This window comes from Topomyia yanbarensis, chromosome 3 (genome assembly GCF_030247195.1).
Source record: "Topomyia yanbarensis strain Yona2022 chromosome 3, ASM3024719v1, whole genome shotgun sequence".
NCBI lineage: Eukaryota > Metazoa > Arthropoda > Insecta > Diptera > Culicidae > Topomyia > Topomyia yanbarensis.
Window position 1 is genome coordinate 54,546,732 of NC_080672.1, and position 17,875 is coordinate 54,564,606.

General features: G+C 39.1%; 1 protein-coding gene across 4 annotated transcripts in view; it reads left to right on the top strand.

The window, feature by feature from the left end:
- Positions 1-17,875, top strand: part of LOC131688845 (nucleoprotein TPR-like) — a 71,259-nt gene that overhangs the window by 27,795 nt on the left and 25,589 nt on the right. For all 4 annotated transcript variants that reach the window (XM_058973412.1, XM_058973414.1, XM_058973413.1 and 1 more), the window contains exons 3-4: positions 14,863-15,392; positions 15,924-16,282. In XM_058973412.1, the coding sequence (XP_058829395.1) occupies positions 15,154-15,392; positions 15,924-16,282 (598 nt within the window). In that variant the 5' untranslated portion in view covers positions 14,863-15,153. The remainder of the gene's footprint in view (positions 1-14,862; positions 15,393-15,923; positions 16,283-17,875) is intronic.

The following is a 17,875-nucleotide window of genomic DNA, read 5'->3' on the forward strand; positions in this document are numbered from 1 at the left end:
ATTCGATGTTGTCGGATATCGCGGCAGCATAGCTCTTCCAATCGATATTTCATGTGAGGTCATACGAAATATTGATTGTTTCCTATGGCCTTGAGCCGTTATTGATTGAGACTGCGATCGGCAGATGGTCGCTACCGTGGGGATCAGGGATTACCTTCCACGCGCAATCTAACTGTAGCGAGGTCGAGCAAAGGGATAAATCTAATGCGCTTGGGCGCGCTGGTGGGGGAGGAATCCGTGTCATTTCACCCGTGTTTAGAATTGTCATATTGAAGTTGTCGCAAATATTGTGAATTAAAGAGGAACGGTTATCATCATAAAGGCAACCCCATTCCGTACCGTGAGAGTTAAAATCTCCTAAAACTAGTGGCGGTGCAGGCAGGGATTCTATGATGTCATGTAGCCGGCGATGCTCAATCGCGGTGTTGGGGGGGGGGGATATAAATGGAAGCTCTGCAAAGATCTTTGCCTTTGGTTGTTAATTGACAAGCGACAACTTCAATACCAGTTATCGAGGGGAGGTTAATTCTGTAGAAGGAATAGCACTTTTTGATCCCCAAAAGCACTCCTCCATAGGGGGTTTCCCGAACCAGGCGAATAATATTAAAATCGTGGAAGTTGAGATCTATATCTGAAGTTAACCAAGTTTCACATAATGCAAATGAATCGCAACTCACACTATTTATTAAAATTTAGAAGGAATCGATTTTCGGGATGATACTTCTGCAATTCCACTGTAGAACAGTGATCAAATTCGTGACCTCGTTCGATGAGTTAGCCATCGAAGGATACAATCGCTGAAAGGTCGGGCCATTCAACAGTCAACTGTTTCAAAAATGTTCTTACTGTAGGGAGAAAAGCTAACATAAGACTTTTAATAGGATCAGTAATATTGAAAGTTTTTATTATCCAGTCCACAATGTCCGAGAGTTTGATAATTCCAGTGCTGTGATTATTCTCGAACTGAAACAAAGGAACACTTGCGATTTTTGATGTTCCTGGAAGTTCTGGGAACTCCTTCTCTGAGCTTAATCCTCCGAGACCAGAAGCTACTTGCTTCGGTTTGGTTGCAACACTTCAAATAGACGTGACTTTCGGAGCCCCGTCAAGGGATACCTTCTGGCCTTTACAAGGAACTTTAGGAGAGGAAATGTTCCTCCTCTTCCTATAACTTCTAGGCGCCCTAGTAGATGTTCCCTCGCGCGGGACATGCCGAGATATCATGTAGATTCTCTGCACAGTAAGGACACTTCTCAGCATTCTTACTGCACGAATCATCCACATGATTCTCACCGCATTTTCCACAGCGGGCCTTATTGCTACAATGGGTGGCTGTGTGACCCAATTGTTTAAACTTTGTGCAATTCATGATCCGTGGTACAAACAGATGCACAGGGTCGCACCCGATAAGAGTTTGATTGGGGATATGTTTTTAAATCATCCCCCGCAACTACTACTGAGTGCAATCGCTTGCACTCAAGTATTTTCACAGGCTGAAGTAAGCGGTCTCTAAAACGGCCAACCACGTACTGCAGCAGATCCTCGCATGTCAAACTCTCATCGGTGACAACGCCTTCAGACTATACCTTTACAGCTGGAATATACACAAAATAGTCCTTCGTAAAGTGCTCGCAGCAAGCAACATCGTTTGCCTGCTTTGAGTTAGTCAACACGACCCTGAGCCTGTCTGAGCGGACCTTTTTTATTTCGGTCACAGCCGAGAACCGTTCCGTCACGTCTTTTGAAATCTGTAATAGATTCAGCGATTTTGTTTTGGGCCGAAAGAAGACCGTTCGGGGAGGGAGTCATCGACACCGTCGACGCACAGGGTTAGCACCCGCGCCGACGGGAATTAGCCGTAAATGTGTCGAAAGAGGTAGATTTTACTTATCTGTAAATTTGTTTCCCACGACGCACCAGTCCAGCTTATATAGCTGGCTATTGTTCAATCCTCACTACGCGGACAAAAGGCTGAGGACGGCCTAATGGTTAACACACGCACAAAAGAAGAAAAAAGTCCAAAACCTCGAGATGTAGAGAATGTGCAAGATAACCCTGAACGGGGATTAGTACGATTCTTTATCTAACACTGACGGACTGGAAAAAACACTTGCTTCTCGATAGACCGCTCGTAAACGAATCAATCCAGAAACTAGTGTTGGTGCCAAAACCAGGGAAACCACCTGGCGATCCGGCCTCGTACAGGCCCATATGTCTGCTGGATACACTCGGAAAACTCCTGGAAAGGATCAGCCTTAACAGGTTGACGAAATTCACGGAAGGTGAGCGCGGACTGTCAAATATGCAGTCCGGATTCCGCAAAGGAGCATCGACAGTGGATACAATTCGGACAGTACCAGCTGGGAAGCCATCGCTGTGGCGCTGCACCGAATTAAGGTACCCGACTATCTATGCCAGATCTGGAAGAGCTACTTCCAGAGTAGAGTACTACTGTACGATACGAACGAAGGGCAGAAGTAAATGCGAGTCGCAGCTGGCGTTCCTCAGGGCTCCATTCTCGGTCCAACACTTTGGAACGGGATGTACGATGGTGTCTTAACGCTGCAACTGCCCAGGAAAGAGAAAATCGTGTGTTTCGCGGTCGACGTGTCACTAACGATGATGGGTGAGACACTTGAAGAAGTGGAGGTGTCGGTGACGGAGACAATAGACGCGATAGAGAGCTGAATGAACGGTGTCAAGCTGCAAATAGCTCACCACAAGAAGGAGATGTTGTTGGTCAGCAACTGCAAAGCGATTCAGTGGATGCAGATCGACGTCGGAGGGCACGTGATTGCATCGAAGTGTGCAATTGGGAATCGGTTGAGTTTCAACAACCACGTCGACTACGTCTGCGAAAAGTCGGCGAAGACAACAAACGCAATAGCGAGAATCATGCCAAACGTTGGCGGTCCGAGAAGCAGCACGAGACGTCTGCTATCTACTGTTTCGTTGGTGCTGTGCTGTAAACCAAGCGAAACCGTGAAAAGCTGAACAGGACATTCCGGCTAATGGCCGTCGGGAGTGCTTACAGAACAATATTGTCGGAGGCAGTATGTATTACCTTCATCTCCGTCACTCTGTCCGAGGACGTGGAATACTACCAGCGGAGAAATGCACGTAATACACGGAGACTGGTCCGAGCGGACTTGTTGGCTAAGTGGCAGCAGGAGTGGGACAATGCGGGGAAAGGAAGGATGGACCCACCGACTCATCCAAAATGTGTCGGCTTGGGTACATAGGAAGCATGGAGAGGTGAACTTCCATTTGGCGCCGTTTTTTCCGGGCACGGATGCTTCCAGACATTGTCTCAATTTGTCGAGCTATTGGTATATGAGATTCGGAAAATGGTTTTCAAAGTTTGAGCGAATTCTATACGTTTATTTTGTAAGAAATGAAAAAATGATAAAACCACTCTTTACTAGCATTTAAATTGTGTGGAGTGGGTTTAAATTACAGTGAGCCAAAAAGTATTTGGTATCCAATTTGACCCTTGCTTTGTGCATGCCACGCTGGCCTATTTCTTTTTTTAGACAATAGTTTATGTGTAATAAAATTATTTAATAATCGCAAGTGGAACATATGACTTTAACTTTTACTAGATTCATTTTATATTCTTGAAAAGGTGAAATGGTGAGAAGCCCGATCAAGACGTGTTGCTACTCTCGGAAACATAATTGCATTGTTTGTTACTTCCACGACAATACCCACCACCCATCACGTTCACCAACCGAGAGGAAAGAACAGTCGCGCGTTCGTGATCTTAACCATTTAGTTTGGACTTTGAAATCTTGCCGTACTAGTGCATCGCGCCGACCACAATTTCTCGAACGGTACATACCAATGCTGACGATCGCAATACTTACTTGGTGCAGTGAGGTACCGATTAATTCCACCTGCCAATTCTGAGCACGAACTGGGCACTCGCCACCAGTTCGTCTTCGTCTTGCAACTTACTACACAGCTACCCAGTAGCGACTTCGGCAAGCGACGCGTGACCTTAACCGCATAACCACATATATCCAGCTCGCCGTTGCCGACCGTCGCAATTACCATCCAGTAAATAAGCGTGGAATTTATTAGAATTAATTTAAGATGGATTTATGAGTAAATGAAAATTCTGTTCTGATGTATAATTCAACCACTTTGGCATCAATATAACTTTAATGAAGAGCAGTTTTACTTCAAATTGCAATGAAAGAATGTTATACTAACAACTCTACCGTGAATGACATTCCGAGAATTCGCTTGGCGTAGAAGACTGTATTCGAAAGTTGCACTTCAATGCTAAACAAAGAGAACATTCGTGACTAGGGTGGATGATCCAACTTTTGCGATGCCAACCTATCAATTCTATTCATGCACATGCACACGATGAATATAAGGCACGCAACGTAATAATTATACCATTTGATTATACCTACAGGTAGGTTCTTTCAATTGATTTCCCAGTGTGAATTCAAACTCGACGTGTCTCACTTGTCTACACGGAAAGACGGCGGTGCTTTTGGATCAGAAATTGTTCCAATCGATGGATGAAATAATTATTACATTTGACGGAACATCGTATCGCATTCGGTTGGCTTTCTGATGCACTGATTGATGCTTTCGCATGTTTGATGATCCATGCCGGCTTTGGAAAATTCAATGAACTTTTCGGTTCGCTGAAGTTTTGTTGCATCCCGTGGCACATACCAAATTGAATACTAAACTTGATGTTATGTTGTTATGTTTTAGGTAATGATTACTCGTGTCGTTATCGTTTTGGGTCGTTTTAACTGTTATAAGATCAAAATCGAGAGTAGAAAAAATGTCCTATGACAACAAACAGAAAACAATTTGTTATCAAGGAGAGCCAGTTGAAAACTCATTGAGATGTTGAAATTTCTTGTTGATTACAAAATAAATATTCAATTTGATGTTTTCCAAAGAAATATAAATTTTATAAAATCTTCAATACACAGAGTAGGTATGTAAGGTCACTTTTTTACTGAAGCGCTTTTTAGTTGGACCTCCGCTAGTTGGATCATCTGAATGTGAAAATCTCGATTCAAATTTACTATGACTTTTATCTGACATTAATTAGAGATGTGAACAGATGCATTTACACTACTAACGTCTCTTTTGGAGAGTTTTTGACAACTGTCAGTCGATCCAACTAGCGAATCAAATTCGTTAGTTTGGCAGAGGCTGTGGCCCAACCAGCGAATCACAATTGTAGCAAAATGATACCAAAATTTGATGTTAAATTTGAAAACCTTAAACTGAGATCAAAGCAAGATATCAATTTGATACTGATAACAAAATATGATGTCTACTTGCAGTACTTTTGATGTTTAACATTGCTCGGAAAATGATTACATTATTATCTAAAACCACTAACCACACTGATTGCTTCCTTACCACATTATCGATTGAGTGTCAAAAATGTTACTCTGCGGCACACTCATGCTGTTGTGATGATTTTACCGTGTCTAACTAACCTTCTGGCAATCTTCACATTTTTCACGTCTATTACATTTGCCGACTGCAAATTGCGACTATCAAAATAATCAAAAACAAACACATCACCGAGATGAGCTGGACAGAATGAACCGTGACTTGAAATTCCTCTAGCTGTATTGGTGATCTGGCATTTTATTTTCAAGGCGTACAAGATTCGCACTACTAATGAATAATCTTCTTGCGTAATAAATAGTTAAGAGCGTAGAGGGAGCAGTTTGTGCCCCCAGTTGGGGAGTGGTGTGCGTTCGGCATTCACTTTGAAGATAGTTCGGCGGTGAAAACAAACAAAACAGGCCCGTCTTGATTAGTTGGTGATTTTGATCTGTTTGTACGAAGATCGTCTTTAGTTTTTCATTTGGCTAAGTTCGGTGAATAGGTAGGGGAGACCGGGGCTAGTTGGCGGTGTTTTCAGTTTTCATTTTTTACCGCTTTGATTTTGGTAGATCTTACAAAATAGAACATGTTGCATGAAAGTGCAGACTGTTGGCAACATATCTGAATTTTATGAAAATGTTTGATACGTTGTCTTCACTTCTAGAGACAAAAATATGTGACTCGGAAAAACCGCCAACTTACCCCAGCCCTGGGATAAGTTGGCGGTATGTATGGGGTAAGTTGGCGGAATGCCAGAAAATAAGCAATCAAATAGAAATTCGATTACATCAGTGGTTCTTATGAAATGTGCCGGTTGTCTTTTCAATAAAACTGTATATTATTCAACACTTTTCATTATATTTCAGTCTCAATACCCCGTCATTTTGACTTCGACGCATACTCCATATTCGAAAGCAAATTTTCGAAATTTGTCCCCTGCATTGACGAGACACATATGAAAAAGTTTCTCTTACTTTGGAGTGAAATCCAGAAATGAAAATATTTGATGACTATTTCTGCACTGTAAATAGTACCGCCAACTTACCCCGTGTGCGTCACCGCCAACTTACCCCAACCGCATATTTTATAAAAAAGTTTCAAAAATTACTTTTGTGTATGGATATGTGTAATATCTATACGGATACTGAAAACTCTTTTCACGCACTATCGAAAAATATAATCATTAGGGAATATATTGAAAACCACCTTAAATTACACAAAATGTTTAAAATTAAGAAAATTTGAAAAGTATGCTCAAAAACACAATATCGCCCACAGCTTCTACAAAACTAAATGTTTTGCAACAAAAATACATTGGATAATTCGTTTCATATTACATGAGGTTCACAACAAGAAACAGCGCTTTATTTCTAATAGAAACGGAGAAAAGGGGATTCCGCCAACTTACCCCTACCGCCAACTAGCCCCGGGCTCCCCTAACTGCGAATGGTTTGTCTATGGACCAAGCGAAAAACTTTCATAGCAGTTTTCAAACCCGCGACGCACAAAACTGTATGATTTTGTAAAACAAATGCATTCGCGAACATTCTGAGGATTTTTGGTCGAATTGTCCACGCTCCGGGATATTACGGAAACCTGGTTCCTCCGGCATAGACCACACTTTCCGACCGATTATAGAACCCGCCATGCGGCATGTCAAACTTCATGATTTGGCAAAGCAAGTACACTGGAGGTCATTTTGAGAGTTTTTGGGCGAATTGGACACAACCCTGGCTATCCCGGGAACCTGGTTCCTCCTGCAAAGAGGGCACTTTTGACTGATTATGAAGCCCATCTTCCGGCACGTCCAACATAATGACTTTGCGATACAAGTACACTGAAGGACATTTTAAAGGTTTTTGGTCTAATTGGTCACACTCTGGGGTATTCCGGAAACCTGAGCCCTGGGACAATTTTTTAGTTTTGGTCGAATTGGTCAAATCCCGGCGTATTTCGAGAACCTGGTTCCTCCGAGTAACAGGACACTTTTCGACCGATTTTAAAACCCGTCTTGCGGGGTGTCAAGCTTCATAATTTTGCACAATCAGTGGAGAACATTTTGAATTTTTTTGGTCAAATTGGACACAACCCGGGATATCCCGGAAACCTTGTTCCTCCGGCAAAGAGGAGACTTTACAACTAGTTACAAAACAAGCTACCGGCACGTCAAATTTCATGATTTTGCGAAACAAGTATACTAAAGGATGTTCTTAGAGCTTTTGGTCTAATTGGCCACATTCCCGTGGTATTCCGGGAACCTAATACCTCCGGTAACGAAGACACTTTTCGACCCTTTTGGGGTTTTGGTTGAATTGACCACACCCTGGAGTATTCCGGGATCCTGGTTCCTCCGGGAAAGAGGACAATTTTTGATCGGTTATAAAGCCCGTCTTGCGACATGTCAAACGTCATGATTTTGCAAATCAAGCATATATTACTATATTTGAAGGTTTTTTGTTCGGATTGTACCCGAGTTTTTACCTGAATTTGAGTCTTCCTGAAAAGGAAACTATTCTCGGTCTGTTGTGAAACCAGTTTTGTGCCGCGTTTCAAACAACATGAAAGTAGACCATCGCATTTGCAAAAATCATGAAGTTGGACATGCCGCAAGACGGGATTTATAACGGGTTGTAAAGTGTCCTATGTACTGGAGGAACTAGGTTGTCGGAATATCCATGGTTGTGGTCAATTTGATCAAAAACCCTCAAAATGTTCTCCGATCGCTTGTTTTGCAAAATTATAAAGTTTGACACGACGATCGAAAAGTGTCCTCTTTGCCGGCGGAACCAGGTTCCTGGAATACTCCAGGTTGTGGCCAATTCCACAAAAAAAACCCTCAGAATGTTGGTCAATGCGTTTGTTTTACAAAATCATAAAGTTTTATGCGTCGCAAGACTGGTTGAAAACTGCTCTGAAAGTTTTTTTCGGTAAGGGGGGGTAACCCCAGTACTCCCAACAATATATCCGGAACTACGACGAGTTCCAATAAGTTGGCCTCGGTTTCTAAAACTGGAAAAATTTTGTGATTGTGGGGTTTGTGAAATTGGGGGTTTGGGACGTAAGAGTTAATATTTTTATAGCGTTTTCTTATCTACCCGGTTCTACAACGGTATAGTGTCAAAAAGAAGGTAAAATTATTAAACCCTGGTAATTGGTTTTAATTAATGTAACGCTGATAACACCGGTGTAGTCATCTCTTCTCAATCATGACCGAATGTATTTCAGACTTTCAGTTTTCTTGGGCCCACACAGCCGTACACGGCATGAAGGAGTATCAGCTATTTGTAGTGAGAAGTTATTGTGGGTATTCGTAGGAATTTTGTACCGTATTCCATCCGCTTCCACTTCGCAATCAACATCGTGCGGGAGTCTTCATTTCAGTCACACAAACTTCATAGCTCCTGGGTTACCTGGAGTTTTTCAACAGAAATAGTCATTCTCTAGACTACCTACACTTTTCCCTTGATCAATCTTTTTCAAGACTACTTATATTTTTCGACAATCAGTCTTTCTTAAGACTACCTACATTTTATACTCAATCAGTCACTTTCAAGACTAAATATTTGATACTTTCAACATGTCTGGGTCCTCCCAGAATGGTCGTATGCCAAATTTCAAAAAGAAATGAAAACAGATAACTTTACCCGAAAATTAAATTGTTTGTAGTAACTTATTCAATGTTTTATCCGAACGTGAAGCAGAAGAAATTTGTAAATTTCATCGCATTGTGCGTTATAACAATGGGAAGAAACACCAATCTCATCAGCTTTTCGAACTGAGTTCCCGACGTTCCTCTCGGACGTAAAAGCCTCTTTTTTCAGATTAGTCGAAGAGAGGAATATCTAATTTCAGCGGAAGGATTGGCCACAAATGGTTTCTTTTGTATCTTACAGAGAAGTTTTATTAATTTTATGCATATGATCCCAAGACAGATATACCATTTACATACCTTTTTCACAGCTTATTCTTATGACTAGAAAAGCTGACGGCTCTAACGCGCTACAACACTCTGGAATTATCCAAGAGGTTTGTTAAATTAATTTTATCCGCAATGAGGTAAATAATTTGAAATTAATAGAAAAAAACACATTTTATATTGCACGTGCGGGTAAAGTGGAAATATTACAGACGATATCCTAAAATGATGCGGCATCTTATGCTTTAGTGACAGGTTTCGCTGCTTAAAGAACAATGATCACCACGCCTCCAATTTCGTTCTCACCCAACGCTTCTTTTGCTCCAACCAATCTAGGTAGCATAACGGAAGAAAAAAATGAATTTCTTGCAGCAATCAATGTTTCAACTGATGATTTGCTATGCTAAATTTTACTTTTTTGTTTGAAGTTTTTCAAACTGCGTGAGAATTTTCCAACAAAATTGTGATGAGTTTCAAGTTTAATAATAGCTTTAAATAATCATAGAAATTTATTAAATTGGAAGGCTCGTTCATTAAAAACGGGCGAAGACGAATCTTTCACCCTCTTGAGGGTACATAATGTGCTTATAGCCGTTGTGACCGAAACTTTTTTAAAACCAAATATTAAATTGACGAGTAACTTTAATTTTGTTATTCATCGATTTGATCGAATTGGGTCATTAAATGAGGAATAAAATTCTCTTTTTATTTCATACACCGATAGAGCTTATCTTTCTAAATGTAGCAATACATAGGATCAATCTTTAAAACTTCAAAAGGATTTTCAATTGATTTTCTAAAAAAACGTAAACATGTCCTCGTTTGATACTGGCGATCTTCATTGACAGTGAATTTATCCATACGGGTTAGCATTTTTGACAATTATCCCAGCCAAAGGATAGGGATCAGGGTGCTATATTTCACCTTAGGGAAGAACAATCCGGAAAACACTATTTCTCTACATTAGGAAGAAAACCTAGTTCTTTTTTCACAAATGATATTTTTTCTTGATTATGGAGAAACCTTGGGATCCTGAACTAAAATGATTTAAATGTTGTACTGTAGTTCAGTGATTCTCAATCTAGTGTCCGCGGGCTTCTAGGGGGCCGTGAAATCCTTGCTGGGGGTCCGCGAAGAAAATATATTTTCCGAACGTATATTTCAATTTGTTTCCTAACAAACTGAGAATAACATATTGATAGCATACAAAATCGATGTTTATCCGTGGGGGGTCCGTAGCAACCCAGGATGATTTTAAAGGGTTACGTGGCACGAAAAAGGTTAAAAACTACTGCTGTAGTTAATATATGTTAAATTCAAAACCGCAGTTTGCGGTTAGACGATGAAGGAAAAGTTAAAATGTTAGCCACAAAGGATGGCTTTAATGTTTCATCCACATTTTTTTTTCCGAAATGTATCATTTAGTTCATTTTCTACGTTTTCCCAAGCCGATCATAATAAACGAGTGTACAAAACGTCTATTGAGTCATTCTACAAGAAAACCTATCTCAACAAAAAATTTGTACACATAGAAATATATTACAAAAAGCCGTTATTTCTATTCCTACAGCGAGGATGGACCATAAGTGAACCTCAAGGCGACATGCGCGCGCTTAGAATCAACATTATTTCGATTGATTTCAAAGATTCGGGGAAAAGGGTATGATCATTGATCATTGGAAGAGAATATAAGGCTTTCTCCAAAGTTGAATGTCGACTCTGACCAGTTTCATCGTTGGAATTGGAATGTTGTACTGCTCATAATCAAGAAGTTTGAACAAATTTAAACCAGACAATGTTACTGCGTACTACTTCCGTAGTCTCTAATCAACTATATTTTACGTTGAAGTTTACTGTTTACATTTTTGCACTTGACTTTTATATCGCGATTCAGGCGGCTCTCATACTTATAACGCATCGTTTTAGATTGTGTACTTAAACGAATCCTTGGAAAATGCCTTTCCAATTTCAGGTATCTCAGTTTGGAGCAAAATAATTCTTTTTTTATAGATTGGACATTCTTTGGTTTAGAGCTAAGGGAAGTGAACTCCGAAAAAATTTACGACAGCACAAACGAACAATGGTCAAATCGAGAACAAATTATTTTTTCTCTATTTTATCAGTATTGTGAGAATTTAAATCTGATACTTTGCTTAACCTTCTAACGTTCGCTCATATATTAATGACGTTTGGCAACTATAGTCTCGATTTTAACCAGTTTAGATTGAACGTGTGTGGCTTGCACAATCAATTGAATAAAATATTCAGATAACTAAAATATTCAAGAAATAGGAAATTTCGCGCTTTGTTCACGAAATCCACCTTAAAATCATCACGGAATATACAGATTGTTCTGGTCAAGACAACGTTCAAATGGTAAACCCGCCCTTCAGCATCTCCTTTGACCTTGGCATTTTTCAACCTCAAACAACGTCACGCAACTATGAAGGTCAGATTACCACATGTTAATTCTGTTACGTTATTGCTACATTATGCAACTGCAATTAAGAGACACGTCCCGCAATGTCTTTTGTTGCTAGCCTTCAAATGTCCTGTTATCTTTCCAATAGCCATCACACTATGTCTCTTTTTGGAACTCTTAGATTGAAACACGAAGATTCTATGGGATATGCTGCTCTATCATTTTAATCGCTAGTAACTCTATCTTAAGATGTCTGGGATTTTGCTTTTTTTGGGAATCAATTCAGACAATCTTGCGTGTCTAACGTAATGGCACATGGTGGTGGAATCTATAACCATCTATTTTCTCCATATAGTTCGATGTATTTTTTCCATACACACTCGATTGTTGGCCTACTTGGCAAAATTTGGAAGATTCTCAGAGAACCATGGGGGTCCCAGAAAACCTCGGGTGAAGAAATTTTTGATAAAAATTGTAACGGGGCTTCACAGTTTAAATCCAAAGTTTGTATGGAGAACCAGAGGTGTTCAAGAGGGAAGATATCATTGAAAATTGTTATCTTAAATTTTCGCATGAAGTCATACATAGAATGCTTATTATGCAATTTTTTAGCTCAATCGGCCATCATAAAAGGGGTGCGGCGTTTGAATATTGATTTCGTAATATTCAAAATAATCCAAAGAGTAGGGGAGACCGAGGAGGGTTGAAACAATTTTTCGTTTTTATTAGATAAATCGACAAAAAATGTCATTCGATGATTGCTTATTTTTAAATTTCCTTCCTCTGTTTATGCTTTATAAAATTACGTCAGAATAACTGGTACAAATCAATAACAAAGCATCAATATATTGATTTTTGTAACAGTGTTCTCTTTGTTTCAACTCTCCTCATACCGAGGTAAGTTGAAACAGCAATCAATGTGAGTTGAAACAAGCAATCAATTATTTTAGATATTATCAAAACGTTACAATTGTGTAATTTTTATTTCTTCACACTAAGATAATTCGTTAAAATGACATGCATTCTTATCATAATTTTTCACAGTGTATATCTAAGTATAAACTGACACGTGTTTTGAAAATTAATGTTAGATTTTGGTTACAAATGCAGGAATTTCTGAACTGATCTCAACAGTAATAGTAGTAGTTGATTCGCAATCAGTAAATTTTGTGTTGTAGCTCACATATCGGTGAACTCGATATAATACTGTTTTTAGTTGGATTGTATTGTACGTTGACGTTTCGGCCCAAACAGTCGTTCCTGAAGGTAAGGGCCGCTCATACACTTGCTATGTATGGCTATTTTCTAACTAATATATATTTCTAGCACAAATGCATATTATTGGGCATATTTTTTTTTGAAAATTCCAGTGAAGGTGTCATGTCTCTACATTGAAAGTTCACCTAGCAATAGGGGATTAAGAGAAAAACGGTACATTGTGGTCGGAAAGTTAAAAAACGTTGAATCAATCATTATCTTACGTTATAGAGTTATGGTGTCTTCGAAAGAGTTGCTGTATGGTACTTAGCGCTTTATTTAGTTGAATCACACTAGTTCGGAATTCAGTCGCTAAGGCGGTGCTATTATCAACGTTTTAATGAAGCTAGATAGAAATGTGGTGTCCTCGAGAAAGTTGTAGGTGCTATCATTTTAAACATATCTTCTGAAGACGCAAACTTTGTAGGTCCAGTACGTTTTGAGATAGAGAAGGTTTTAGTTAAAACATTTACTTACAGGTTATGTTTTCAAAAATGCGCGATATTTCAAAACCTGCAGGACCTACATAGTTGGTGTCTTGAGAAGATATACTTATAATTACCTGATATACAACTTTGCCATAGGCACCATCTTTCTATCTCGTTCCAATAAAAAGTTGATAACAGCGCCGCCCTAGCGACTGAATTCCGAACTAACATGAAATGATCAAATGAAGCGCTAGTTGTCACACAACAACTTTGCCAAATACACCATAACTCTAAAACGAAAGATAAGGAAAGGATGTGTGAATTTTGGTTACCCCTTTTGGACTATAGGTACCTCCGGGATTAGCCCCCCGAATTACGAAAATGCTCGTGAATTGAAAAGTAGTACATGTAATGATCTTATTTTCTCTAGACAACATGGGTCAATGAACAACTAATAAAATAATTAATTTTTACTATAAAAACAAGGTTAATTTGGAAATGCGGAAGTTTTTCCATTTCCTGTAAAAAATGCAAAATGTGGGTTAGCCCCTTTTGAACGCCAGCCATTCAAATGTTGAAAATCGATTGTCGATTTTTTTGTCGAAATATGTTTTAAAATAGCATGAAACATCATCATCTAATGTCAAAACAAACGAAAACCGCTAAAAACAAATTTAAATTTGTTTTGGTTCCAAGGACTTAGAAATTAAAAAAAAATAATTCGAAAATCTAAAATTTTATTACAATTCCTTATGATTTGTAAAAAATATTCCAGCAAACTGGGCTTAAGAGCAGAACAAATAAAAGGATGGCAGGGATTTAGGGTTCAAACTAAATCAATGTCAAGGAATTTTTGAAAAAAATTGTAACGAGAATTCACTGTTTAAAACCAAAGCTTTGTGAAATTTTTAAAAATAACATCTTTTAGGTGAAAATGGGCTTTTGATCGAATTTGTCCAACAAACTGGGCTTGGAAGCAGAACAAATAAAAAGATGGCTGGGATTTGGGGTTTCAACTACATCAATGTGAAAAGATTTTTGAAAAAAAAGTTGAAACGGGACTGCACAGTTTAAAACCAATGTTGGATCAGTAACCAGGAAATGCAAGAATTATAGCATTTAAAAAAGAATTTTGATTTCTATGCTTGTATTTAGGTGTTACCTAGATTTGTAGATAACAAATATATTACTTGGAATGCCGCCCAATATGATGTAATGAATAAAACTGTTTTTTATGCATGGAATGTTAGCTTTAAAAATCTTATCCTGTTGATAGAAATGCTTCACTAGGTGCCAGTTAGTTTATCGATTACCCTTCTCATTACAGTATCTCATCAAGCGTTTCAACTGAACTCACAAAATGATATCACTCTTGTTTGACCAAAGCTGTAAAACACATCAATCTTCACGTTTATTTACCGATTGCTAATTATATTGTCTCTTTCCTTCTCTTTTTTCAGACGTTTGAAAAATCCAAGCAGAAAGTTCATGGACATTCTGCAATAAGCTGTTAACCAACGGAGCTGCAAGAAGTGCCAGTAAAATATGTAAACATTCCAGTGTCACGCAGCAAGCTAAACAAGTAAACAAGTTAGATACATCGGCATAATCCGAACATATTCGTCGAACCTGTTCGAAGCTATACACAAACGGGGAGGTTGAATCACTCCCTTTCCGTAACTGACGAACCCGTCAAACTAGGAAATATTGGTGTAATATTTAAACGGTTATCACAAAAACGAAATTTTCGGATGAAAATGCCTGCCTACACCGGGTTCGATAGTTATGCGTCATCGCGACGGACCGCTGAATCCATTTACTACTCGGCTAAGGAATTTGATTCCGCGGACGATTCCGACTGCATGCGGCTGCCGCCACCACACTTTGCAAGGCGACCGAGCCTACTCGATCCGATGGGACCGTCGGATGCGATCTTCAGTCGGCGTTATGTCGACCCCTGGGACATGGAGAATTACGTCTATATTAGAAAGTGAGTATGGTTGATATGTGTATAGATTTAAGTGATAACCTTTATTAGTTAGGCGCTTCTAGAATAATGAGATCTGTCATAATACTCGTTTTTATTTAGGCTTAGTTATTATAGTCTTTTGTTGGTGTAGGTATAATAGAAAAAAATATAGTTGAAGAATCTGTTCTAGCTTACATGCTAAAATCTGCAATTAATCTTTTTCGCATCAGCTACACATAACATTCCAGTGACCGATCTACATACGCTAATTTTATTCAAACCGCGATGCTAATCATTTCACGGAAGACCTTGGAGCGACGTATTGTATTTCACACATACGATATAAGGGCAGTTTTTTCCCCTTCGTTTTGTTTGAGCGCATTTAAATTAGAGTTAACTAGATGAATTGAGACGTTTCCTTCGCCGCCATCAACTGCATTATTTTGCATACATTACTGTGAGGAAACAAAAACAAGGTGTCACTTATGCAACTTGTTTACCATGTAACGTGCTGTCAGTTTTCTTATTGTGCTCCCTCGTTTATCCCACTAGACAAGTGCTCGATCCATCTCTAGAGTCGGAGGTGGCTCCATCACCGGCCGGTGTACCGATCCAGTCCAAGTTCTACTACGTGCCGGGAGATTTGGAGAGCTGCCGGGAGTGCAGTGCCGAAATTGTGATGCCCATCAAGGCAGACATCATGGGTGGTGACGATTTGGTTGATGTAGATGATGAGGAAGAGGAGGAGGAGAACGATGAGGAGGATAGAGCCGATGACGATATCGAAGATGACGATCTGGAAGCCGACGAACTGGACGAAGACGACGATGGCTTCTACACGGAGCGGTACGACACGGTGATGGAGGAGGACAGCATCGGAGGCGATGACCGCGTTTATAGCTCTTATACCGGTGAGTGTAAATGAAGTTTATTTTTGATAAATAATATTGCTCTGTTCTAATCTGAACCCCTGGCGGTTTGCAGATTATTAACCCTTTCAAGCCCAACTTTTTTTCCAGGGTGTATACATAGGGTCAAGTGCCTATTATCATGTTTGGGAGAGTGCCTCACTATTTCATTAACCTTCAACAAGGCTAAGGTTCTCAGAGACCCGGCTAGTTACAGTTCTCTAGTTTCATTGAACTTGTAATTTGAAATACAAATGATCGAGCGTTTTGGGGCCATCTATTCTCTCACTGATGAACGGCCAAAAAAGTGGTTTTGATTCCATTGGATCTGCTGCGATGCTTCTTGAACTCACAATTTTAGCTTGCCTTTTTGAGGGTTAATGACTCGGCCTATAATCGATGGAATTCGTTGTTAAGAACCAACATAATATCCCAAATGCCCTGAAATTTACCGTATTTTCATGTTTTAGCGCAACGAAAACCACTAATGTTGCCCTACCATTGGGCTTAAAGCGTTGAACAAAGATGGCAGACACTGCACAGTGGGAAAAAAAGTATCAAAAACGCGACTTTACTCAATAGCGTAATAGAACGCTAAATGCGGTTATCGAAAATATTTACTCCTTATGTAAAATATCGGGAATCGATTGCATGTATTTAACCCATTCATGCCCATGTTGTTTGTGGACAACAACGTTTTTAAACAGCTATAACTTTTGATTAAGGCAAGATTTTCTCGCAAAAACAAGTCTCATTAATGTGGTTATTACCTTTAATATGAGTATTAACAGTTACAAGGATCAGCTCTAGAACTGAAGTTATTGTTATTGATTGGATTCCGATGGAGCAGTGCTGCCAGGGACAGTTTACGTTGACGACGGAAAATAATTTTTTCATATATCTTCGTTATGGTGCAATATTATTGAAAACTGATAAAACTTATCAATTTAGACTGTCGTTGGCTACGTTTTCCACGTAATTGGACTATTGTAATTATTCTAGCAGAATTGTATTGAGTATTAAAAGGTAAAAATGGACCAGCTTCTAGCACTGCTATGGAAGCACCTCTCTTTATGAAAATAGGCTTTTCATGTTTCTTGACCCAGACGGTTTTAGATATATAGTGTCTTCGGTAAACTTTATTAGTACTTTGTAGCCGATTTTTTTAATATTAGTTCAATTAGGGTGGTCCTTGTGATTAGGGTGTTAAAAGTATCAACTTTTTAAATATGTGAAATTTAGTTACATAATGTTCTTCAAAGTTATGAAACAATTAAATTAAAGCAACTTTGCTAAACAAACTATATGAATATATCTAATGGTTCATGTGTTATCATTTTTTAAATATTTAAGGTAGGGTGGCTCTTGAAAAGTTTGTTTTTTATATGTGACACTTATTGAAAGAACAGTACATCCGTACATCCAAAGATTAGCGCAATTTTACTGCAAACTATCATCAATTCTCAACCGGCCGATTATAATGACGGCTGTTGGTAAATTAAGGCAAGGTTCTCAATCTACTGTTATTTCCAAACAACTAAAAGTAACAGGTCTGAAAATCAATAAACGTGAACTGGAAAAATAACTCATAAAACA